Source organism: Lytechinus variegatus, chromosome 4 (genome assembly GCF_018143015.1).
Source record: "Lytechinus variegatus isolate NC3 chromosome 4, Lvar_3.0, whole genome shotgun sequence".
Lineage (NCBI taxonomy): Eukaryota > Metazoa > Echinodermata > Echinoidea > Temnopleuroida > Toxopneustidae > Lytechinus > Lytechinus variegatus.
Genome location: NC_054743.1, coordinates 22,778,427 through 22,806,410, shown reverse-complemented (window position 1 = coordinate 22,806,410; position 27,984 = coordinate 22,778,427). Strand labels below are relative to the sequence as shown.

Here is a 27,984-nt window from a genome sequence, read left to right as displayed (position 1 = left end):
TGCCAATGTTTAGAGGAGGAAATAAGGATGATTTTAATAGAAAAAAGAAAAAAAAAGGATATCATTTTGCTTTATTATTTCTTTCATCCTTCTTTTATTCTGTTTTTCTTTTTACCTTTTTCCCCTTCATTTTTTCACTTTCATCTTTTCTTTCATCTCTTCTTTTAATCTCTTTATTTCTTTCTCCCTTCGTTCTTTCTTTTACCCATTCATTCACACTCCCTTTCTTTTCTTTTTATTTTTCCCCCTTTCTTGTATCTTTGTTTCTCTTTCTTCCTTCCTTCCTTCCTTCCTTGTATCTTTCTTTCTATCTATTTTATTTTATTTCATTTTATTATGTGCCATGGTCACAAAAGTACATGAAAATATATGAGAAAGGAATCATTCAAATGGCATATCAACACACTAATTTTGGTCATGACAGGCAAGATAAAATCACTTTGAAAAAAAATACAGGTTTACAAATACAAGGTACATCAGTTCATGTTAAAGAGAGAGGAAAAAGGCAATAGTACATGAACATAGAACAGCACTTCTTTCTTTTCAAGCAGTAACATCTTATTTTGAAAGATTTTTTTTTTTTTTTGGGGGGGGGCAAGTGAAATATATATTTTGGCAAGTATTTTCCTTCTATTTTGATATTCACTTGCCCATCTGGGCAAGTTCTTCAAAAATTTATGAAGCTACCTGTACAAGAGTAAATATATTTGACATCCAAAAAAAGGATACCTAAAAAGATTGGCCTTTGATGCCCTTCTTGTAAAAAAGATTTTGGCCTTGGTGCCCTAAAACATATGGGTTATTTCAAGGCCAAACTGGCCTTGCCCTAAAAATGACGAAATTTAAGGCCTGAGCTGATCATTATCAAATAGTGTGTCTACTTTTTTTTTCTTATCCAATCTGTAGGAGCAACACAGAATGAATGGGAAAGTATTTTAAAGGGGAAGGTTGCAATAAGAAAACATACAAGCTCTGAATCATTGAAAGGCTGAAGCAAAATACAGACTGGATTACATGAATCTTTTTCAAGGCCAAATCCATTTGAACAACATTAAACTGGAATAACTAGAGAGGAGAATAACAAGTTTGACATTCAAAAACATGACAAATAAACTTGGATGAAAAAAAAAAGAGTTCAGAAAGCAATGGCAATTTCAAATGGGTCTGTTAACATGACAACGAGTGAATGAGCCCTACACTCAGTATGGCTTTATCGAAGGTTTAAAATTGGACCATAATTCACTTTAAAGGAGAATGAAACCATTGGAACAAGACAGCTTGTGTGAAAACAGAAAAATCAAAGAAACAGATCAACAAAAGTTAGAGAAAAATCGGACAAATAATGAGAAAGTTATGAGCATTTGAATATTGCGATCACTAATGCTATGGAGATAGCAAATTGGCAATGCGACAAATATGTGTGATGTCACTTGTGAACAACTCTCCCCATTACTTTAGTATATTTTTCACTTGAATTGCCTCTTTTATCACATCTATCCATAGATCATGTGTTCTTTCTACAAGAGGGCATGTATTACATATTTTTTAAGAATACATCATGGATAAAGAGTTTGTATCATCATTAGAAAAAGCAAAAAGAGACATTTTGAGGGTATTTTATAGTCCACCAAAGGGAAAGTTGTTCATCAGTGACATCACACATCCTTGTCGCATTGCCAATGGGAGGATCTCCATAGCATTAGTGATTGCAATATTCAAATGCTCATAACTTTCTCATTATTTGTCTGATTTTTCTCAAACTTTCTTTATTCTTATTGTTTGATTTTTCTGTTTTTACACAAGCCTCTTTGTTCCAAAGGTTTCATTCCCCTTTAATGTGTATTCTATGATGGTTGCTCAGTGCTGCATTTTTATAAAGCTGTACATAAAGTTAAAATCAATTTAACTAACAACTGGTGATCCTTTCGAATTTTACAGTATATTTTTCACCACAAAAAATGCAAATGTACAAAGGAAACATGAAGTCTTAGCCTGATTCATGGATTCCAGAATAGTCATCACCATATCTTTGATGTGAAAGAGACAATCTCAGGGGGCATAGATAGCAAATATACAATCAATGAAATCAGAAAACAAAACGAATGTAAAACTACCAATGTATGGCTTCTTGAATATGCGCATTCAAATTTATGCCTCTTTCTGCAATTGCCATTGAAATTTTCACAAACTTTCAGAATCTTTAATATCAGATTGTTAATCCCATGCATTTGTGGCCTAAGTATAATCATAAAAATTATCTATTGATCTTAAAGTCATTGTGACAATGAATCAATCCCTAGGACAAGTGCTTTTGGCATTGTACCTGACAAATAAGTACAAATACAGTCAGTCGGCAAGCCCCTGTGTCAATGAGCAAATGGGCAAGATTTATCCAAGTCCTCTCGTGGCTGAATTCATGTTCCTGCAAAATCTCGTGAATTGTGAGACTTTCTTTCTCAAAGAATTTAACCACTTTCTCCTTGAGTAAAATTGATTATTTTTGTACCATGGGGAAGAGTAAATGTTACTCTTTTATATTGGTCATTTTTTTTGAATAAAATATTTTGATAAATAAGTGAATTTTTTAACCTGAAAAGTTGCATCAAACAGAATTTTCTTCCTCTGTTTTCACTTGCAAATTGTGCAACATTTTGTGTTTTAGGCACAAACATTATTTATATCATCAGAAAACTCAAACTCTATACTTTCTTACAATATCACTCTTGATGTGTGGCATCTTTTAGATGGGTATGCAGCCAGTTTTTTCCATCAAGATGCAAGACGAGATTTCCAAAATTTCTGAGTAACTTAAATTCCAGAGTTCTAATTGGCTGAATAATGTTTTCACAACAGGCGCGGGTAATTTGAAGAGATTACCAGATGGTGAGTGCGACCTTGCAGAGGCCCAGTGTGGGGAACATTGGAATATGCGTGGGTGTGTGGTCTCTATGACCAATCAGAGTGCAGTACTCTTGTTTTTGAGCTGCTAGATGTACTTGGCCTATGAAAAGCTGGCTGCTGACCCATCTAAAATACATCTTCTTATACAAATTATATCATATTATAGCTTATAGATCTTCAGCTTTATCATGATCTAAAAATCATTTATGCTCAAACAGAAATTGAGTGAAATGAAAAAATTATTTAGTTTCATGTTTTATATCAAAAGTTTTCCCTTTATTACAACATTCTTTTAAAAATTCAAAGACATGACCTGAAAGCATAATTCTTCTTCTTTACAAAGATACCTAATACATGAAATTTGGTCAATATGTAGAGCAGCAATGGCCAAAAAAAAAGAGGTGTTTTGGTTCGCACCAAGCTCATTAACAATGCAAAAACCCTCGAGTCATGAATATCAATTGGATAAAGGAAGCTACTTTTTCAGGGCTTGCCTACTGAATGTATACCCCTAAATCCTAAAGGCATACATGTACATGAACCAAGTTTGAATCCGATCTATCAAACAGTCCTTTAGTAATTCCATGAATGGGCCATTTGCATGTGTACATGTATAATAACCCCTGTGACCTTAACCTTTTGACCTGATGATCCACTCAGATCATTGACGCCATTTTATGTATACATGACCAAGATCAAGATCTGAAGGTGATCCTTTGAAGAGCAGTTGTGACTATGAAAAGAAGATAATGCATCAGGCCTCCCAAACTTCACTTACTGTATTCCCACATGGTTACAAATGTCTAAGGCTACTGTTATCCCATATATAAAATAGATTATCTATTTTGGTAATTTCACAAATATGATTATTAATATTGTACATATTTTGTGGTGTACTTTGTAAAATATCTTGCAATTCACCACTTGGCTGTGACAAAGTTTTCTTTATAAACCATTTCAATTCAATTCAATGCAATTAAATTCAAAGCTATTTTGGACAGAGGCATTCATCCGATCACACAAATACACAATACACACACAATCTCCAACAGTGATTAGCTCATGTAGGAACATTCCAACGCAACATCACAACTTCCTTCTCCAACTTAATCATTAGGTTGACAATAAACTGTGAGAAAAAAAATTATTGAATTTATCTATTCACAGACAACTTACATCAGTAAAAAAGATTGGGAGCATAAAAAAAAATTGTGTATGAAATTAACACCAAAAAAATAATATCCTTTGGGACAACATGATCATGATGATTATAGATTAACATACAATATTAAATGAATCCATAAAGCATTAATAAACCGAAGACAAATCTAAGTGGAAAAACAAACGATAATAAAATGACTCCATGGACATATGTTTAAGCATTGTAATGTAAGATTTTACAATGCAACAGGTTTCATCTCGACCACAAAACTTAGCAATGAAACACATTTAAACAAAATCCTTTTTTTTTTCAAAGCATAAACTTACCGGTTGTATTCCATAGAGTACACATTCTCTGCTGTACTGGGGAACATCCAGCTGGAAAGGTTTTGGGTTGATACGGTCAAATGGCAGTGATTCCCAATTTCCAAAGTCAACATATCTCACCTGTTGAAACAAATTCATGCAAGTTATGATTTCTGATAATAATAATAATGATATACAGTTCTTGTATTATGAATAATGTCTGATGGAAGCAAGCTCTTGTCACGTTCTTGAGCAATCATGATACTGGAAATTTTATTTTTCTATTCGAATGTGAGTAAAATCAATAAGAACCATAGCAACATTCTCTTGTAACATTGCTCCTATTGCATCTGTGATGCTTATGATCCGTGCAATATACCACTGTTCATCTAGCATACACCTTGACACACAGGCACTTTAAGGGAGTTACCAACACTAAACCCCATTTTAACTGGGCTATTTTAGACCAGGATATATGGGGGGGTTAAATTGATCTTGACCGCTGATTGCGCGATCGCCACAAAAATTTGCCAAAAAAATAATTGTTTTTTTATATTTTTAATTGATTAGTTATGCAAAAAATTTGCCCTAAATTTGTTTTTTGTTGCCTTTAACTCATTCCATATAACTATTAGAATGCTAAATTTTGGTGAGAGTACAAACTTTTAGATTTCTACCAAATTTTGACCAAAAAAATGCCATAATTAAATTAATTTCTTATGTATTTTATTTTTTTTCTTATATATTTCTTTGTGTTTTATTGTTTTTTCCAATGAACTTTGTCGAGGATCTTTTTTGAGATCATGAATTGCATAAAATAAATCCATTTAAACCATCAAAGTAAAAATAATCATACATTTATGATTTTTGGTTGAAAACACAATTTGCGTTGACTTTGTACACAGAATCACGTTTTAGAGCAATTTTGGTCTGACATGTGCTTACAAAATGTGTTATTTTGGAACTGTGTCTCAACAGATGTGCAAGACTTGAAAGTAAAGAGTCAGCGATCAGTGCAGTAAAAAAAATTGCGCGACGGCCTGGTGACAAAATTTGTTGAGGGGGGGGACAATTGAACCCCCCCCCCCCCATTAGAAAAAAGTTTAATAAAGGGGCCTTGATAAGTAGGTTTCAGGCAAAACAATTACTACGACAGGGCAGTTATTACAAGTACTTACCCGCACAGTATCCTCTGTGATACCAATGATCTGTGCCCTGTACCACTGTTCATCTTGGGTGAATCTTGCACATACACACTGGCATAGGGAGAGAGAGCTGGGGTCTGGTGGGGTGAGCTTCTGACTGTTACAGGCAACTTGCTGGGCAGCCATCATCTGCTGAAAGTCTTCAACTGCAATGGGCAAAGTCAGAGAATTGCAAATCGTCAAACTTCAAAAATACAAGCAGAGTACTGGAGGCCTTGTAAAAAATTGCTCTAGATTGTTTTTCCTTCTTTTAATTCATGAGAAACTTCCCTTCAATAAAGATTTTTTTTCCTCACCCTAATTCCATTTTTCATGGTTTTTACTAAGCCTGGCACGAGTATTCGACTACTCGAGTAGACTCGAGTGTTGCCTTACTACTCGCGTCACGAGTAGGGAATTTTTATTTTTCGAGTACTCGCGTGATGTACGAGTACTGTTTTTCCACTCGTTCACTCGCTGGATTACTCGCTCTCTTCCGAGTAGAAGACTCTCTACTCGACCACTCGTGTTGAATTGTGAATTTTGCTGTTCATAATTTTACACAGAATTCTTAATTCTTTCACGTGGAACAGTTTATTCACGATGTTTTAACGGCGGAATTGAAGTCAGAGCGCACAAGTCCTGCTTGCGCAAAAGTCCTGCTTGCGCAAAATTCATGTGACCGGGGAAACCTAGGCGCTAGCGCTTATGCCAGTAGCGGAGTGGCTTGCGTAGTCCGCTCACTCCGCTGTGTTCGCAGTGCTTCGTACGTTCGTGAAGTTCAGAATGATATTGACCGAGAATATACTTTAATTGCATTGTTAATTTGTTTCGTAACTCCAGTACTCCACAGTTGCGACTTACGAGTGCGGCGCGTTACTAGCTATGGAGATGAAGCGAGAGCTATCGCAACAGAGAGAGAGAGAGGGGGGGAGAGGGTGGATAATGGAGAGAGTGTGAGAAAGAGAGAGACGGGCGAAGGGGAAGAGAGATAAGAAGGTAGAGGAAAAAAGTTCGTTGTTTATGTTAATCGTGACAAGGCGGAAAGATAATGATGGTTAATCAATGGGAGTATTATTTGGGCTAGATAAAGTCATGGTTCAAATCCAGGCTCGTCAAACCACTACCGATAAAGAAAGTATTTTGAAGAAGCATAAATGACTCCCAAGCAGTGTGTTTTCACAAGTCATTTGGAGTTGAACGATGTCGGACCAACTTGTGAAGGAAAAGGGATTGATCCCTAAAAAGGACGCCAAAAGTGATATTTGGCAATTTTTCGGCTTTCAGCCCAAGGAAAATAAGGATGGCGGAGCGCCAGAACCTGATACCAGTAAGGTAGTGTGTGTTAAATGTGGAAGCATCTTGAAGTACAGTAAAAATACTACCAGTCTCAGAAACCACGTGCTAGCCAAGCACCCACGAGAGTTTAGGGAGCTTGAACGGAAACAGAGAAGTGATGACATCGCCGTCGATGACGAACCGCGAGTGCAACACCAAGGAAAACGCCAGAAAACCGATCAGGAAATTGCGTGTTCATCTCAGAGCACCATTGACGTAAGTTTCATTTTATAATCATTATTATCATATTATTATCATAATGTGTATTCGGTATAATCATGTACTGTTGTATAATGGATGCCACATTTTTTTTTTTTAAATCATTATGTATTTTATGCGCTGAAGGCACTACTATAAAATTGCCCTTGCCCTCAATTTATGAGATATAACAGAAGTCACTAAGGGTCTACTGATCAGATATGATCACTTTCATCGTAGACGTGTCCCCATCGTTCATATCGGTGACCATTCGTTTCTATAATTTTTAAAATTATCCCAAATTCCCAAGGAAAATATTGCTGAAATAAGGATTCTGAAATCAAATTAGACTAGTCGTTTAGCCATTGTAGTAGACACGTCCACATATCAGGGGAGGGGGGGGGGGGAGGGTGTGATCCCCCATCGATAGTAATCAATCACACATGTATATGTCCACTTCAAAAACATCCCCCCCCCGCTATCTACGCCCCTGTGTTTAACAGACGGGCCTTTTTACGTTGTTTACACTTTACAATAATTATTGATATAAAGTTTTCTGTAATTCATGATTTTGACAGTTGTTTATGTTTCTTTGTTTTTTCTCACAGAGCTTATTCACGAAGGTCAAAAACTATCCAGCATCAAGTGCAAGGGCAAAAGAGTTAACGAACGCAGTGGCCTACCATATCGCAAAAGACATGAAACCAATCTATACTGTCGAGGGAAAAGGTTTCACGAAAATGATCCATAAGTTCGATCCACGCTTCACTCTGCCATCTAGGGAGCGCCTGCGTACCACAATAATTCCACAGATGTACGAGGATCTCAGGGCTAATGTGGTCGCCCCAGTAATCGACGATTGCCAGTTCTATGCTCTCACAGCAGACCTGTGGACTGCCAGGAACATGAGTCAGTACTTGGGGGTGACATTTCATGGGATCACGACTAAATGGGAGCTGAAAACGTTTACCCTTGAGAACATAGAATGTCCCCCTCCCCACGACTCCGACAGCATCATGACCGCCCTCCAAGATGTGATGGCTGAGTGGAGGATCACCCCTGAACGCCTTGCTGCTATTGTTACCGATAGTGCAGCAAATATGTTAAAGGCAGTCAGGGAACTCGACTGGAGTCACATTCCTTGCTTTGGCCACACGCTTAACCTGATGGTGAGGGCAGGGCTTGACTGCCGTCAGGTTCACAACACCATCGCTAGGTGCGCCAAGATTGTAGAATTCGTGAACAAAAGCTCTAAGGCAAAGTATCTCTTGACTGAAAAACAGCAACAGTTGGACTTGCCGAATCACAAACTCGTTCAGGATGTGAAAACTCGTTGGAACAGCACACACGACATGCTGACAAGAATCTTGGAACAGCAGCAAGCCATCTGTGCTATGCTCCTAGAGCTAAAGAAACAGGAACTTATGCCGACAGTGGACGAGTTTCGTACTATTGAGCAGCTTGTGGAACTGTTGGAACCAGTCAAGGATATGACTGAATTCTTCAGTGGTGCCACTTACGCCACAAGCACTGGAGTACTGCCCTGCATCGTCAAACTGGAGACGATTCTCGACAACAAGGCAGATGACACACGAGAGCTTCTTGCTACCAAAGAAGCCATGAGAAAAAAGCTAAATGATTGCTTCGAGCGGCGATACACCATGGATACCCTCGACATGTGCACGCTCTTGGACCCCAGATTCAAGGCGATGCCCTTCTACAACGATGCAAAGCGACAGCAGCTTCATCAGAAATTAAAAGATCAGCTGATGTCTCTCGACGTTGACGGCGATCGAGACAACGCACCCCCCGCAGATCCAGTAGAAGTACAACCGGAAAAGAAAGCGCGAGCGAGGAGCCTATTCGAAGGTATATACACGCAACCCCAGCCTCAACAAGATGATGCCTTGCAACCTCGAGAAAACGAGATAAGAGATGAGATGTCTCGTTATCTGTTGGAGCCGTCGAAGTCCTTAGAAACAAATGTAGTGTCATGGTGGATGCTTAATGAGCAAAGATTTCCCTTCCTAGCTAAGTTGGCACGCAAGTACATAGCTATTCCGGCAACAAGCGTACCTGCCGAACGCCTGTTCAGCACAGCAGGGAATATAGTAACTGCCAAGCGAGCATGTCTTCTTCCACAAAATGTGAGGTACCTAACTTTTCTCCATGACAATCTAGCGTGAACTGAATGACAGTGCCAAAACAAAAGACTCTTAAAGTATCTAAGTGAGTTTCTCATCATGCAGTTGGATTGTACAGTTACATGCGTTACATAACCCGGTATTTAATTATTTATCACGTTTATTTGTTGCCGTACAGTTTTCTTTCAGCCTGCAATGCAAGAATAACATTAGGTTTGCTATGTTACGGCGGTTAAAGCTTATAAAAGGCCCATTATTGTGAACTGTGAAATGACAACATTCTACGTTTCACAAGGTACGCAGGCTTAGTCTCTAGGCTTTGCCTTCTTATACTTTTTTTTTTTTTTTTAGAATTTTAGTCTGATCTAATTTTATTTCGGGAAGATCGTTAACCTACTAATTGCAAGTAATAACTTATAAGTATTCTTAAAAGAGCACGTCAGGTGCCTATATATTAATGGTCAAAATCTGGTGAAAGTGGTGATCTAAACAGTTTCTTCCTTTCTTTCGTATGGCGAGACAAGAGATTATGTGCATAAGATAAGACATCATTAATAAATCAATTTGGCAATTTCATTTTCAATGATCTTTCCAGTTTATATTGCTAATGTCTTGGAAACGAATAGGCAGTTATGTCCCATAAGCAATAATATAGAAGAAAAAAAATAATATCGAATACGATAATCAAAGGAGGATCGTGATATTAATGATTCTTTCTTATACATAAATACATGTACGATTGGAAGTTTAGAACTGCATCGGCAGTTCGGCACATTTTATTTAACCCATACAACATGTTAATATTGATATATTTTAATGTTGTCAGCGATAAAGTAAAAAAGAATGCCTCTCTGATGAGTGATGAATTTGTACATTGTTTCACTGAAAACTGAAAAGCCCTGTACAATCAGGAAATGACGGACATGCTTTGAGAGGAAACAGGAAAGTAAAATGAAACGAAACGGCGACGCAAAAGCACGCCTCCGCAAGTAATAGTAAGTTCGTAATTGTAGGATTCTTGGAAATGGCAAAGGCCGACGTCCCAAACTAAGTACCATGACAACTTTAAAACTGATAAAATATGAGACTTCGAGAGATGGAAAATAATGAAGTTAATTTTTGCATATTTTTAATTAGGCTTCTTGGTACATCTTGAAGTTCTTGCATTATTCAACATTTCATGTATCAATACTTCATGTCTTACTGTATTTAACATTCTAAATTAGCCATTATTAGTAGATTAGATTCAACTTTGTGATTACGGTTGTTGTTTTTTATGTGTGTCTTGTATTCCAAATGGCAAAGACCAACGTCCCAAACTAACCGTTACAACTTTGAAACATATAAACAGGAGACTTACAGAGATGAAAAATAATATAGAGTTAATTTTCGCGTATTTTGCTAAGGCCCATTTGTACATCTTAAAGCTCTTGAATTATTTATCATTTCCTCATTTTTACAATACTTCATGTCTTAACGGTCTTTAACTCTCTAAATTAAGCGTTATTACTTATTAGTAGATTAGATTCAACTTTGTGATTACTATTTTGCCGTTGTTGTTTTTTTCCTTTCCTAGTTATAGCCTGTAACTACCGGTAAGTGGCTATTCAGAGTTTTGTTTTGTTTTTAGAGTTTAAAAAAAAATGTTCGCAAAATAAACTTCGGAAGTTATGACTGAAAACTTACAAGATGACAATGTTTTGTCCGTTATCTAGACATCAACGGAGCCCTCAAATTCTCATTAGATTTTAGACCCCCCCCTCCTGGCCTAAAGACAAGTGATAAAAGATACAAATAAATTTGGAAATCGGCAAAGATATCACTGAGTGACACGTGAGAGACTGAGAGTGAGCACGGGAGTAAGAATATACATGTAGATGTAGCATGGCATTTTCATTTCACGAACTACTTCACTAAATTCCCAATTCACTGAGCAAGATTTATTACGCACCGGGCACCCCAGTTACATAAGCTCATTAAGCTGCGCTGGAAGGAGTTTTATGGGAGAGAAATGAGACAATGTGCATTGACACGAGTATGGCCTTTTCTCAAGTCTTATCGCGATCACGCTACCAAAAATAGTAATGCATTGAAGTACCAAGCTATCATGCATGCGCTGCCGCACGTCTTGATAAAAGGCTGTATCATTGTCAACAACGAGTATGCGAGTGAGATTGTGTTCTGTTCGTCGGCGGCTATGGAATACCAAACAAATTTACGACCTTGGTTCGAACTTCGAAGACGGTATTATTACCAGAAAATAAAGACCAATTTTCCGCTTCAAAATAACTACTTAAGACAGATATACGAGCATTGTATGAATAATCTAGGTAATATCGGCTTTTGAGACGTGAAAAGTTACTGTGTGATAGACCCAGGCTTCGTAATCGTATGGTCCCACCTGTTGCGTTCCGTGATGGACGTTGTCACTCAAAACTCTTGCACATTTTGCCTTCGTCCGAATTACAATTTGGCCGTAATTAATGATCGTAGATGGCGATATTTTAAGGTCAAATTACTACTCGAGTACTCGAGAAAACTCGAGTATTTTTTTTTTACTCGCCTCGAGTAGTAAAATCACTACTCGTGCCATTACTAGTTTTTACATCATAAATTCATGTTGAATATTTGTTTTCATCTCACCACAAGGATTTAGTCTGTTGATAATATGCAAAGCAGCGTATTCAACAATGAGGCATTTGCCTTAAAGTGACTGGTTAACATTGGTTTGACTTTTGAAAAATATGAGCTAGAAGGTCACACTTGTCACCTGTGTCTATATGTTACAAAAATGAAGCCCATAAAAAGTTGAAATATAAACTGACTGGAAACACCATCTTAATTTCATCCCATACACTTATGTGTACTATTTCGGTGTCTATAAGATGCCTATTTACAAAATCAGGGTTTGCCTTGTAGTTTTAGCTTTCATTCTCAATAATGGTTGTTTTCAGGGTTTATAAGTTCTAATGCATACACTTGTACACATGTTTCATCTTGGTTTGAGAATTTTTTAAATCGGCTGCTCACAGAGTTAAACAATACCTTTAAACTATGTTACCACATAATTAACTGCCTACTGGAACATCCTTGTGCAAACCTATGAGAATTGCAGTCTACGGATTAACACTAAAAAGACTTACATTTATCCACATCCAATCCATGGATGACTCCCTTGTCACTGACATAGGTGACGATGAGATGGATCTGTGAGAGCATCGGCAAGGGCGGAGCTGGATACCGGGGGAGCACCTCCTGAATTCCGCTACCTTCAAAGTTCTCAAAGTCGTCCAGGAGCATCGCCGGGCACCCTTCATCGGGCGTGGTGGGTGCTTCCACGGAGGTGGGAGAGGCGGTGGTATTGAGGGAGCTGACGCCACTGCTTTGGGGCGTGGCAGGGGTGGAGACCGTCTTCGGACTCACAGTGGTGGTGGTGGTCACGGCTGTAGTTGGCCGTTGAGATGGCGGTGTTTTGGCAGTATCTTGTGGCATTGTGACTTTCTTTCTATGGGTTGGACTTGATACCTTTCGTCTGGAGCAATTACAAATAAAACTACATTAGAAATTCTCTGCAACATGACAAAATCACAACTTCCTTTAAAATGATGATGCTGCTAGACTCTTGGCCACAACAAATAACAAAAAAGAAATTGTGCATTGGTGATGATTCAAATGAATTACATTACAAACAGTATTGCTCTACATTTTGAGTTAGAAATATGCTTGAAATATATCATTACTAGAATATGCAAGATGACTCATTTTCTCATTCTTGTGTGCATCTATCCAAATACATTTTGGGGTTTCAAATACATGTTGAGAACAGGACTCAAGTGAAATATTAATGCACTTGTCTTCATAAAATTAACTGAAAATTGACCAATAAATCCCAAGAGTCTCTTTTGTTGATTTTTTTTATAATCTTTTTTCTGTTACGGTAGCTCAAACATTTGCTGACAAGTGCCAGGGTCTTTAACCCTATCTAGGCCGGGGGGGCCTCAGAGGCCCCCCTCAAGCGAAATTTTTTGACCGCGCCGCTCGCTGACTTTTTACTTTCAAGTCTTGCGCAACTTTTGAGACCAACTTTGTATCACCCGGGTATGTGGTTCCGAAATTACGCAACATTATGTAAGTGCATGTCAGACTGAAAATTGCTCAAAAACGTGATTTCGTGTACAAAGTCAATGCAAATTGTGTTTTCAACCAAAATTCATAAATGTATGATTATTTTTAGTTTTGCTGGTCTAAATTAATTTATTTTATGCTTTTTATGATCACAGAAGAGTCCTCAACAAATTTCATTGAAAAAATAATGAAAAACAAAAGGTAAAAAAAACAAAGAAATACATAATTTCAAAAAACAATATAATACATAAGAAAATGATTTGATATCACAATGTTTTTCATGTACACTTGCTAAGAACACCTCAAAGAGTTTCTATACCAAAAATTAGTACATTTAGAGCTTTATTTAGGGAGTTAGAGGAAAAGTATGATTTTGCATACTAATTATGCATAAATTAACATAATCACTTAACAGCGATTCCCATGAAATAAATTACTATACAATCTTGTAGATTATATCCCAGGCAACCCACATGTCAACGGTCAACGGCCGAGATCTTAGGGGGGGCCTGGGAGACCCCCGGCCATATGAACTCCCAAAATACCCCGGCCTAGATAGGGTTAAAATCTAAAACTACAAATTAAAAGTTCATATTACAAGGTTTTGAAATTGTATAATTTGAATGACTCAGCAAAAATTTGCCATAAAAGTATAATGCTTTAGTGCAGCTTTTACAAAATATAGCCATGACCAAGAACTAGAATAAGTTAATATCAATGTCTGATTATAAGCTTTTATCTCAACCTCATGAAATTTGGGCATTTAATTCTCTCAGAGCAAATGTTATATAGAAATCAAGCGATCATTACTGATTATGAGTTAAAGAAACAAGGCCATGCTTTTGATGGTTCAACATACCTCTTTCTCAAAGCTAAACCTTTCTCAACCAGGAGCTCGGCAATGCTAGCCAGGTCTTCAGCGGATTCTCTTGCAACCTTCTCCTTGGTTGTCAGCTCATAGAGGAGGTCTATTGGTAGGGAGCCATCCTCCGCATCACCCTGAATATCAGAAGAAAAATCCATAACAGTGGGGGATTTCAAGTTAAGTGCTGGCGTTGGCATTAAAAAGCACAATGCAGACTGACGTTCCCAGCTCCAACACTTTATAGAAAGGATTCAATTCACACTGAAAACCGCTCGACAACTCCTGGGATTTACTTCAGCATTAGCTTCAGTTTATTAAAGTCTGGTGTTGACGAGTTGTAGCAAAAACATAATTTATATTGACAGCAAAAGGTCAAAAATCTTAATATATCATACCAGTCCATAGGATTATGACACCCATCCCGACTCTCACTCTTTTTAGTTTACTTTTGCACCTCAAATTAAAATTAAACTAGATAGACAGTGTTCTACAAATTCATATTGTCCTTATCTCATATATCCCTATCCTATATCACAAATGATATAATAATCTATCACATGTCAAACAAATATTAGCTTATCACAAACTATCGCCAAACTTTCAAACCAGGAACGATTACAATATCAACATAATGTAGTATGCAGGCACAGACCCTGATTTTTACTTTGAGCAATAAGTGTGTCTTCACACAAGACTAGCACAAATACAACTTGCAAGAAGAACCTTCTTTACACACGTCATTGGCAGGGACTGTGGGCTGCATATTCAGACTACTTTCCCTGAGTGAAGGGTTTGTACAGCAAACTAATTTCAACATACCTTTTTATAGATGTAACACTCAAGATCATTCAGCCTTTCTTCCAAGAAGTCACAAGATGTCTTGGTCCATTCCGGAGTGCCTCCGGCAGGTAGGATGTCCACAAGGTGACATCGGATGGCGAAGGGAGCTTCCTTCTGGAAGCGCTCTTCAAGAGGACGGATGTTGGCGATGGAAACCACTTCTTCGTTACCGTAGTCGGTGAATAGGACCTTGATAAAAAAAGGGAAATAACAAAAATCAATTAATAAGTTTATCGAATCGATGACATCATTTTTTTTTCAATTTCAGCATTTCTGACATGTTTGCAGAGCATAATCAAAATCATTCAAAATTAAAAATTTGGTGGCACTTGGTCCATGGGGACAATATGGCAGTATGGATACTTACTTAGCCCCATTGGAAATCAATGGAAATTGACATTGACAGGTTCCAAACAGTTACATGTATGATCCAGGCCAACTTACACTCACTTCAATGTGGTGGCACCTATTAGCTATTCCTTGGGCCATACCCTTGGGAAACAATGGACAAAAATAATGCAAATTTGGGGTATGGAGGTTTTTCTTGTGCTCTTCCAAAATATGGTCATCAAAATGCTGAAAAGTACAAATATGAAGTTGATGTCATACTATGGTACAATATTAAGCATAATTTTTTGTCAGTCAGTAAGTTCTTGACATTGGTTTTGGATTTCGCTGTTTCTCTCTTGGCAGTAGAATAACGATGGGTTGATTCCATAATCTTTATCAGTATCGGAACTAAATGTCCACCAAATGGCTAGGCTAATAAAGGATTTGAAAGCACCTTTGCAAAGTCTCAATAACGTATCTCAGCAGGAATCCTGCAAGCGTCTTTTCATCACTTATCCTCCTATTTCAGCACGTGCAAACAATAATGAATGCGAGAGAGCAGCTAAGAAATACACTTCATGGAATTACTGCCAAGAGTGAAACGAAGGGGTTTTATTGGCACAGAAGTAATGACAAATGAAAAATCCATATTTTACAGTTCGAAATAGATATCAGAAATGAAATAATCCCAAGATTTGTTTTGCCAAATGGTCACTGACTCTTATTATAGATATGAAACTGCAATCTAAATTCCCTCTCAATATTTATTTTAGTTAGTTAGAACTGACACAACCTATTGAACCATGAAATGGTACATTTTGAAAAATATATTCTGCATGTCAATTAAATTTTATCTTAGCTCTTACTGAATCATCCCCAAGGTTCATCAGGGGAGTGTTTCATTATCAAGCATTTTGTGATTTCCACTGACTACTTTGCTCTCAGCCAATCAGAGGCAAGGATTTCAATAGCTTATAACATTTGTCAGTAAAATCACTATTTGAAGACCTCACTTGCAAAAGGGGTTAGGTTCATTTTTCATCAAATTTGATTTTTATGTCTAAATGTATAGATTTTTAGTAGCTCTATAAGATGATACAAAAGAAAAGTTGAAATTCCCATTCAAAAGTGAACTTAATTGGGAAAGGAAAATCACTTTTTTTTCAAAAGGGGTTAGATCCATTTCAGTTTAGTTGCAAAAATGGGTTTGATCCACACAGAATTTTTTTGGAAAAGAATATCATAAAAAATATGAAGACAGGTAGATTTCTTTTATACCCAATTTTTATGTTCACATGATAGGGTAGTACACATCATGACAATTTAGTTTCTCATAAGAATATTGTAGTAAGTAAGAAAAAAACATGGTTTTTCTCGGAATGGTCCAAAGTGGACCTAACCCCTTTTGCAACTAAAATCTTCATTTGTTTCATGAAATGCTCCCCAGGTCCCAAAGAAACTTACCACAGCATTCTCATCAGGGAGAATACACTGTATCTGCCCTCGGCACCAGACACCTTCCCTCACCAACAGAGCACCGCAGATCTCCCCTTCCTTCCATTTGGTCTTCTCACATTTCGTTTGCTCCTTGTAGAACAGTGTCATTGCTTCCAGTAAACTGTCAACAAACAATAGGAAATATAGTCAAATCATCAGCATTGGCATTAGCTGTAGAATGACTACATAGCTTTCACTCAATTTAATTTGACTTGTAATTTCTGAAGGATTCCGTGGGGAAGAAGAAAGAGTATAGTGATTGCAAGGTACACCATGTATTCTTTGGTGGACATGTGTTGGTCTTGGAAAGGACCAACCAACTTGATGTTTCGATAAGTGTGTTCTTTGATTTGCGTTTAAACGCAAGTCAAAAAATCAACCGCAAGTCCCAAATACGCGCTGTTGATTGGTTGAAAATCAAGTTGAGCGTGATTATTAGAGTTGCGTTTGATTGCAACTCTTTCTGCAACGGGACCCTTGTCATCTTCCAGACGTCACTTTGAGTTTAGGTGGTCCTTTTCAGGACAAACATATGAACATAAAATAAAACATGGTGTACGATGAAACCACTACACTCTTGAATTTGACTTGAATGAATGAAATGTTTTCAATTCTGGGTTACCATAGTTAAAACAAGTGGAATGCCTCTGGCCGTCTCACCTGCATCACGCGATTCCACATAGCAGCATTGCTGACTTTGAAAACTACTATAACTCGCACAAGATGTTCAGTGATACTTGGTTACTCTTATTTCCACGTTTTATGAACTAGACCAATACACTTACAGAGATAGGATGGTAATTCAACAAATACCCCCAAAGTGGCCAAAATTCATTGACCTCACATGACCTTTGACCTTGATCATGTGACCTGAAACTTGCACAGGATATTCAGTGATACTTTATTACTCTTATGTCCAAGTTTCAAAAGTCAGATCAATAAACTTGCAAAGTTATGATGGTAATTCAACAGATACCCCCATTATGGCCAAAGTTCATTGACCTTTGACCTTGGTCACGTGACCTAAAATGCGCACAGGATGTTCAGTGATACTTGATTACTCTTATGTCCAAGTTTTATGAACTAGACCAACATACTTTCAAAGTTATGATGGTAATTCAACAAATACCCCCAATTCGGCCAAAGTTTATTGACCCTAAATGACCTTTGACCTTGGTCATGTGACATGAAACTCATGCAGGATGTTTGGTGATACTTGATTAACCTTATGTCCAAGTTTAATGACATAGGTCCATATATTTCCTAAGTTATGATGACATTTCAAAAACTTAACCTCAGGTTAAGATTTTGATGTTGATTCCCCCAACATGGTCTAAGTTCATTGACCCTAAATGACCTTTGACCTTGGTCATGTGACATGAAACTCTAATAGGATGTTCAGTAATACTTGATTAACCTTATGGCCAAGTGTCATGAACTAGGTCCATATACTTTCTAAATTATGATGTCATTTCAAAAACTTAACCTCAGGTTAAGATTTGATGTTGACGCCGTCGCCATCGGAAAAGCGGCGCCTACAGTCTCACTCTAACCCTACGGTGAGACAAAAAGTAATTCATCACTGTGCTTTCACACTTTAACATGTACATATATTCACAACATGTACATCTGCAGAACAGATTTTTTAATCTATAAGTGTTTTGTCTATTCCAAACTGAAGGATTAAAAGGCCATACACACTAAGAATACCAGATACAAACCCAAGCTAAATTTGGTTCAGGATTTTGCTCAGGGACCTAATCAAATCACATCCCATGGAAGAGATTTTAAAAGGGTTCAAATAATATAAAGTCACCTGTCTAAACCATCTTTGCCAGCTGTAGAGAGTTGAACATAAATGCAAGAGGGTGCTTCAGCATGGCTGACATGAACAGCAGTGTAGGCACTGTATTTCCCAGAGAGCTGTGATGAGTGACCTGGGGTTCCACTGCATCCTACAGTCAACGAAGAGCCTCTGGACGACCTCCCTGCAGAGGCTGCATATCTGGCTGGCTTCTCTGGCACCTTAACCGTCTCTGGCACCAGAACTGTCTCTGGTGACTTCGCCTCCTGTGTCGTCTCTGGTGACGGCACCTCCTGTTTGGGCTCTGGTGCCTTTTGAGATGTTCCATCAGTTTCAGCGGGTACCGATTCAGCAGTGACCTTGTCCCCACTGGAATCAACATTATGGGTGTTTTCTGATGGCTTGGTGGTATCAGTGGTGCTGGGCAAGACTGGCGTTGGCTTTGGAGAAGGTCCCCTGAGGATCTCTGCACTGACAGAGCTGTAAAGAAAGGGTGGAGTCAACTACTAAGTTTCTGTGTGCACCCCCCACCAAAAAAAAAAATTCTGACTTTTGCTCTGCATGCTTGCTCTAGCTTGTAATTATCATTCCAATGCATTCGACACCAACACTAAACTTTTGACCGTTTATTTTATCCTTGATCTAGCACCTTTTTAACACTACCAATGCAAAATTTCCTATCGTTGTTGTTAGTGTTAGATCTAGCATTTAAATATCAACACCAAACATCTGGCATTGACTGTCAGTGCTTGATCTAGCATCATTTCAATGCTTCCAATACCAACGCCAAATTTTTAACCTTTGCTGTTGGTGCTGGATCTAGCACTCACTCATTGCTCTAAACACTAAAACCATGAGGAACACATATACACGAACTGTAGTCACAAACACCACAATACATACCCAGGACCTGTTGTTTCTGCAAGACCTTTCTTGACAAGGAGTGCGTTTACACTGACCCGTTGTTCTTCGACCTCATCATATGCTATCACATGAATCACTCCATCCTTCAGATCTAGACAAGCAATGAGAATATTTTCAAAAAGATGACTACACACTTTCAAACAGTATATATATAGCTGGGGATTTTTTTTATACATGTAGATGCTAGTTACATTTTCTTTTAAAAAATGTACATGAATATAGTATAGGGAACTGACAGCCTTAGATCTTAAACTAAGTTCAGAGACAGTTATGACACATGTGCACAAAGAAAATTTCTTACTTTAGTGATGTACAATACATTATCATTTACATCAAATAATGTAATGTAATATTGTAATGCAACAAAGAGTAGTAAGCACTACATAAATGTAACAATTATTTGTTATCATTAAAATCAAAGCTTTGTATAATTATTTATCTATCAATTTCAATTGTGATCAAGTTGTATTAAAAAGATTCATCAATTCGATGTTTCATTTCTTCTGGGACACACTGAATTATTTTTCAATTGTTCTATTCAAAATATGGGTTTGATTTGATTTCTTGGCTATGATTTTAAAAAGTGGAGCTATGATTTTGGATCCACAAACTTTGTGATTGCTTTTATGAATGGAACCAAAGGAAAGTTTTTTAGCTGAAAGAGTATTTGAAATATTCAAAATTCAGAATAAGGAAAAGCTTGCATTAAAATTCTGTGGCGGCTTGTAATCATTAGTTCCCCAAAGTCACATCAGAGGTTTATTCTAAGCCTGCCCCTCCCCCTTACAGAAAGTTGCGATTGATCCAATCAACCACAACCGTGGAAATCAAACAACACCAACAACTAAAACATGTGTGTGTTCAAAATATTTTCTAACTATGATGTATATTAATACATTTATATTCTTCAAAATTCAGTGTGCTTCTCTTTGTTTACAAAGGACATTGTGCATATTTCCTGTAGAAATAAATGATGACATTTATGGATTTCCATATACATGTAGTTGAGGATGATTGGATCGATCATGACTCTATGTTAAGATGGGGTACTGGAGTCAAATTTATGATATGCATCACTTTTTGCAACTTTCTTTGATGAATACAACTAATAACTATCCGCCAACTGCATGGTACTTAGGCTGAGTATCCAGTTGTTTTCAGTGATATTGCTCTGTACATGAATTACGAATCTTACCCATAACAGAGACATCTAATGGCTTGAAGCTCACACACTGAGAGAAGACTAACTTAGCCTCATCTGTCCAGCCTTTATCTTCATCTTTAGGTGCAACATCCACCAAACCACATGGCAAGGACTGCACATTGGAAAAGAGAAATGAACAAGAGACTGATTACAAACTTAGGCTTAACATTGTAAAGGGTCTATTTTCACCAGTAAAGATACTTTATTCAATACCACAGTGTAACAAAGGAGCATGTGTGTCGTAAATAAAAAGGAAAAAAAAGAGACTTCCTATCAATATTCATTTTTGGGGCAAAAAAATAATTATTCATTTTATCATACATAGAGTATATTGTGCTCATTGACAATGAACACTGCATGATTGTAATTTGCGTCTGAATGAAAATTAGATGGGAATTTTGAGGACAACAAGAGCACTGGTGTGAGTTATGTGTGGTGTGAAGAAGATGGATAGAAAGATGGCTGAGGACTCAATGGAGATGTAGCATTTAGAAGAAGCAGTGGACCAGTCGGCAAAGACAAATCGGGTATGTCAGCATGGGCATGTGCTGATAGATGAGAAGCATTTTCTAGAAGGCCTTTTGAGATCAAAGTGGGCAGTTGGAGAAGGAAAGGGAAGGCAAAAAAAGATGATGGTCAAAGGGAGTGGAGGATAGTGGAAGAGTTGGCTAAAGATGGACGATGCAGTGAATCACAGAAAGTGGAGAGTGAAGGGAAAGGTAGTTGCAGGCCTGAGGTTAATCCAGGACAAAACCGGATATATATAAAAAACAAGTGGAATGCCTCTGGCTGTCTCACCTGCATCACGCGGTTCAATATAGCAGCAGTGCTGACTTTGAATACTACTCTAACTCGCACAAGATGTTCAGTGATACATGGTTACTCTTATGTCCACTTTTTATGAACTAGACCAATAAACTTACAGAGATATGATGGTTATTCAACAAAAAAACCCAACATGGCCAAAGTTCACTGACCTTACATGATCTTTGACCTAAATCATGTGACCTGAAACTTGAACAGGATGTTCAGTGATACTTGATTACTCTTATGTACAAGTTTCATGAATCAGATCCATAAACTTTCAAAGTTATGATGGTAATTCAACAGATACACCCAATTCGGCCAAAGTTCATTGACCTTTGACCTTGGTCATGTGACCTGAAACGCACACAGGATGTTCAGTAATACTGGTTTACTCTAATGTCCAAGTTTAATTAACTAGACCAATAAACTTTCAAAGTTATGATGGTAATTCAACAGATACCCCCGATTCGGCCAAAGTTCATTGACCCTAAATGACCTTTGACCTTAATCATGAGACCTGAAACTTGCACAAAATTTTCAGTGATGCTTGATTACTATTATGTCCAAGTTTCATGAATCAGATCCATAAACTTTCAAAGTTATGATGGGAATTCAACAGATATCCCCAATTCGGCCAAAGTTCATTGACCCTAAATGACCTTTGACCTTGGTCATGTGACGTGAAACTCATGCAGGATGTTCAGTGATACTTGATTAACCTTATGTCCAAGTTTCATGAACTAGGTCCATATATTTTCTAAGTTATGATGACATTTCAAAAACTTAACCTCAGGTTAAGATTTTGATGTTGAATCCTCCAACATGGTCTAAGTTCATTGACCCTAAATGACCTTTGACCTTGGTCATGTGACATGAAACTCTAATAGGATATTCAGTAATACTTGATTAACCTTATGGCCAAGTTTTATTAACTAGGTCCATATACTTTCTAAGTTATGACGTCATTTCAAAAACTTAACCTCAGGTTAAGATTTGATGTTGACGCCGCCGCCGCCGCCGTCGGAAAAGCGGCGCCTATAGTCTCACTTTGCTTCGCAGGTGAGACAAAAACTTCTAACTGTTTTACTTCAAATTGGTAAATAGTATTTTATGTCTTACCAGTCGATATAACTTGAGGAAGTCATCAGTCATCTTCTTCAGGTGTGTATAGTGTATGATAGCAGTGTTACCATAGTCAACATACAGGACTTCCACTTGCTGCTTACCAGCTGCTCCTGAAAGAACAAAGAAATCACCAAACATGCCAAGGTCAAAATGGTTATAGAGGGAAGTCTGATTTTATTTCAAAGCTAAAATGATAATTTTGGGTAATCTCAAAGACCAAGTTATCGGCTTGGATCCACAACAGCTGCAAATGAGTGATTTATACAAAAAAGTCTAGTAATAAATGCACCTATTTGTGCATACTGAGAGATGCCAATTTCAAAGACCAGCGAGATGTGAGAATTTAGGCAGGGAATCATGACTCTGCGTGAGATCACCAGACATTGTGTACATTGTGTATGAGGATAGGTTGTGATACAGGCGTGAGAAAGAGATTTGAGGGAAGAACAAGACTAAAATTGTGTTAGTCTCATTCCTGAGGCATAATAATATTAACAATAATAATGTCATATTTTACCCAGGGTAGACACTTCAGTTGGGAAAACTATTCCCCAAGCGGGCACCGCTTAACATAATGCTATTGTTACCCAGGCTTTAGCATGGCTACCTTGATTGGGTGAGCAGCATTCAAGAAATTTCTTCCTACTGGATACCCATTCACCTCACGTGGGTCAAGAGCAACACAATGTGGGTAAATCTCTTGCTGAAGGAAAACACGCCATGGCTTGGAAACAAGCCCACGTTCCTCAGATTGAAAGACAACAGCCATAACCACTAGACCATGACACCCCACATGGCATGAGACCTGGCAAGTATGCATGTTAATTTCTTCTACCTCTCTTCTGAAAGGATTCTTTATCACTTAAAATATTATTTTTTATATGAATTGGGGGGACATCGTAGATGGCTACTGTCAACAATATGTGTGTTTCCAAGAGTTGCTCTTCTTCCCGGATAGGAAAACATATTGTCCAGAAGACAATGTGCCCAAGGGCAACTCCTGAATCAATCGGGAGTTGTTCTCTAACTGTAAAAGTACTTACTGAGGACCTCTCCCCTGTACCACCTCTTGTCTTCTTGGAAGAATGCCATGCATACCAGACCAGGATGGGGGCACAGAACCTGCCACTCATGTCCAATCCTCTTGGCATAAGCCTCCTGGATGTTTTCCATCATCTCATCAAGATATGGCACGATTTCCATCTAAAATTAAATTTGGGAAGTACTTGATTATTACTGTGGTACATTAGCCCAGGATAAATGCACTAAGCAAAATACAAGTGTGCATGATAATGTTCAACTTAAATATAACATTGAGAAGTGTAGGCACTCATTTTCCTGCTCTTGCCATGTTCAAACACATCTTCTACATGTATCTGAAAAACAAATTGCGGTACAGAATCCAAAATATCATGCAGAAATACATCACGATAGATAAATTCCACTCATACTGAGCCAAGTTACAGTGTATATTACCTTAACTCATATCTTATTGAATGACAATGAGTCTAAAAATACTCAATGAAATTCCTTAACTGGCAATTTAATTGTAACCAAAAATCCTTGTTTTTACATGCAAATTTAAGAAAACTAGTTAATTTTCTCTATCATGCCTTAATCATTTAAAAAAATGTAGTAATGATAGAAAATTGACACTTAGAAGATTAAAAGATAACCAAATAAGACAACAAAGAAATCACTATCCTATGGCATACATGTACCTCTTGCACTGAGAAGCATTGTGGATCTGTGATATGACTGACTTGTACAAGCAGATCATCCCCACTGCTGGGTATTGTAGGCGGCAAGTACTTCTTGGGAGGGACTATGAGATGAGCTGTGGACATGAGAGAAGAACAAGATAGATGAAATCAGTTTGCAATGCAATGTTATCCTGTCCAAGAAACAAATTTCAGTTTTGGAAAAAAAACGCTGCCGCACTGACCCAGTAAATGGGAAGCCAACCCACTGGATACAATGGTATGACAGAAAGATTCATCTTCACCCTCTGAGGGTGAAGATGAGGGTGAAGGTGTTTCAAGTTAAATGTAACTGCAACTTTACAAATGATTAGAAATAGTTTTGGGGTACTAAATCAGATTATCTATCATCTTAAGACTGATCTGGTTTGGCTATGGTTCAATTATCATAAGGTATCTATATTGCGTACATATCCACCTTGTTAGGTGCACAAGACGCTCCTATATTACCCGGCTAAGCTAGGCGTTCATAGCCCACACAGCTTTTTAGGGAATTACTTCCTACCGGTACCCATTTACCTCACTTGGGTTGAGTGCAGCACATTGTGGATCAGTTTCTTGCTGAAGGAAATTACGCCATGGCTGGGATTTGAACCCACGACCCTCTGTTTCAAAGTCCAAAGACTAATCCACTGGGCCACAACGCTCCACAGAGAAGGGAGAACTCCTTGTATAAGAAAGTTGCTCCTGCCTTGACTTTTTAGAAGTGTGAGGGTTGTGATAGGACTTTTCAATACAAATATGAGATTTATGATTCAGGTCAAGATTAGGTTTGAGTTTGAGTTGTGATACATTCAAAATGTGATTGATCTTAACTTGTATGGCTTGAACAAGAGGAAATTCTAAAGATCAATCTCAATTTGGGCATTATCTGAATCTATAAGAATCTGGAAGACAGGATCACAGAGTTGTAAACAATTCAATCAAACTCAAAACGAAAATGCCTCATTTTGTTTAGTTGAGAGAGGAATTTTGATCAAATTCAAACTTCGCTTTTGACTTAATACCCAAATTTCCTATCAGAGCCTTTGACCAGTATCCTCAAAAGGGGTTTGAGTCGTACCATGGTACAAAACCATGGACTATGTAAATTTGTTGAATCATAATGTTTTTATTCAAGAAAAAATTTAATGCCCTTAGTCAACAGCACGCATTTATAATTTGACTTTTCTTTAGTATGTGCAATAATTATACACACAAACTATGAATAGTCCATAGTTTTGTACAATAGAACAACTGAAACCTTGTTGAGAAGACAGGCTTATGATTCCAAACCAAATGTCATGAAAATCAAACTTACATTTTGGCACAGATTCTGGAGAGATGAAGCAAGCGAGCTCCAGGAAGACCAGAGCATCCCTGAGTGAGATTGGCATATCATCTTTGATATCATTGTTAGGTTGTTGATGGAGGTCTACATATAGCACATTACCAACCTGGCCTCTTTGCTGTATGATAAATATTGGGGAAAATGGTAAAATTAGACCAATATGTTATAAAACACTTAAGAATAAAATCTAAGATGGGAATACAATTTTATGTTTGAATTCACGAGTTGATTTTTGAAGAAGATTACCACATAGTACAATGCTGTGATTATAAATATTGGGAAAATGGGAAAATTCGAACAACTTTGATAAGCTGACACATCACTATAAAAAAAATTAGTAATGGTCTAATATATTTGATATCACTCTTTGATACTTGGGGAAGCAAGAAAAGTAGTCCTATTGGAGTAATAATAAACGTAGAAAAAACAGATAAATAACATGTTGACACAAATTGTATTGGAGCAATTAAAACTAAAATTGTTATCACTTAGTTCCATTTTATCCCTGATTTGTTTTCTATTGCATGTTCAACAGTTAGACAATCGATAGGCAGTGTTAGAATAGTGAATAGAAATACATGAGAAAAGTGACAGCTGTCTCACAAAATTCACAACTGTAAACCTGTCATTTCATATTGACATTATTAGCTGCATAGTACTAATGGACAGACGTACAGTACATATATTGCGATTTTTATGCAGTTCAAAGTGAAGTTTTGAATCAACTTGACTTGCTAGTATGGTATTCTATACTTGATGGGATCTTTCTTGGGTTTGATAGTAAAAAAAAATCAGACTTTTTCAGTAAACGTAAGTATATCAGTTAGTTTAATTTCTAATTATGTAGAGATGTTTCTTAACTACATGCACACATATTTTCAAATGACCCAACTCTTGCCACCCCCCCCCCTTCTTTCTCTCTTTCTCTCTCTCTCTTCGCTCCTTTCTCCCTCCATCCTATCTCTCTTTTTCAATTGTTGTTTAACATTTTTACATGATGAATGGAATTGATTATCAAATTTGTTGTAAGTAAAGGTAACAATGTAAGAATAAATTAAAAAGTCAAACTGAATTTGAATAGTTATATATCTATTTGCATGTTGTTGTTCATGTTCCAACATGACCTGACACATCATACACAGTATTTTGCTGTTTCTATTTTGCAGATCTATCCAAACTCTACTTGAAGGCCAATTGTGCAGGGATATTCAAGCATGGTAGATAGTTGGAAGAATTCATGGATAAACCTTAACGCTTTCAGTCAACCTCCCATAAATGTGTTAAAGGGGAAAGACTAAGAAACTTTGGTGCTAATATCACATTGCTGGTGCCAAACATCTAATATCGCACACATATTTTCTAGAAGATCTGAATCAAAGTTTGGTACAATATTTGGTAAACAAGGACTAGCTGAAAACATCAAGTTCCTTTATACCCTTATAGAAACCTGTACATAATGTCAAAGGAATTACCATTAATTTCTTTCAAAGATTTCTCGGAAGAGTGACTGACAAATATGGAAATATTATTTATAACTCTGAAATTATTTCTCCAGCATGCATTTTCCAGCTAAATATCCAGCAGATGACTGGACATTTATCTATTGTCTGGTAAATTAATTTGCAGTGACTGATTTTGCTAAAGGGAGAGCTGAGAGCAGTTCCTGTTCAGAAATTATTGAAGAATGCCAAGCAGCTTTTGTCTTGTATCTCACATCTAATCTACTAACATAGAGGATGGCATTGCTACAAGTTCCAGTGGATTTCCTTTTGAAAATCAACACTCTTATCTTGGTTATGACTGCTATATCACTTGCACAAGGTGACTCTAAGACAATGAAATTATTAGAAGGGGACAAGGCAGAGATGGATTTCCCCTATCCATGTTCCAACTCGAAGGTGACTTTTAGGATGGGGAACCAGACGCCGTATTACAACTCAAATCTTGGAACGGCATCACTTCCCAAGAGATACAGTGTCCAGGAACAGAATGCCACAGGAAACAGAAGCTGTTCCCTCCATGTCCTGATAAATCCTGTTAGCAGGAATGATGAGGGCACCTGCATCCTTAATGTCTATCAAGGAGATGATATTGTAAAGGAATACACCAAGAGTATTGACCTGCAGGTAGACTTTCCACCA

General features: G+C 37.4%; 1 protein-coding gene across 1 annotated transcript in view; it reads right to left on the bottom strand.

The window, feature by feature from the left end:
- LOC121412897 (RING finger protein 17-like) overlaps nt 1-27,586 on the bottom strand; it is an 87,873-nt gene extending 60,287 nt beyond the window's left edge. Inside the window, exons 1-14 of the mRNA XM_041605660.1 lie at nt 27,569-27,586; nt 25,814-25,961; nt 24,475-24,590; nt 23,797-23,956; nt 22,748-22,863; nt 20,813-20,933; nt 19,597-19,708; nt 18,706-19,173; nt 16,857-17,010; nt 15,042-15,251; nt 14,217-14,356; nt 12,376-12,764; nt 5,547-5,719; nt 4,390-4,509 (exon numbers count right to left, since the gene is read on the bottom strand). Of these exons, the coding sequence (XP_041461594.1) occupies nt 4,390-4,509; nt 5,547-5,719; nt 12,376-12,764; nt 14,217-14,356; nt 15,042-15,251; nt 16,857-17,010; nt 18,706-19,173; nt 19,597-19,708; nt 20,813-20,933; nt 22,748-22,863; nt 23,797-23,956; nt 24,475-24,590; nt 25,814-25,961; nt 27,569-27,586 (2,445 nt within the window). The remainder of the gene's footprint in view (nt 1-4,389; nt 4,510-5,546; nt 5,720-12,375; nt 12,765-14,216; nt 14,357-15,041; nt 15,252-16,856; nt 17,011-18,705; nt 19,174-19,596; nt 19,709-20,812; nt 20,934-22,747; nt 22,864-23,796; nt 23,957-24,474; nt 24,591-25,813; nt 25,962-27,568) is intronic.
- Nucleotides 27,587-27,984: the final 398 nt, after the last annotated feature.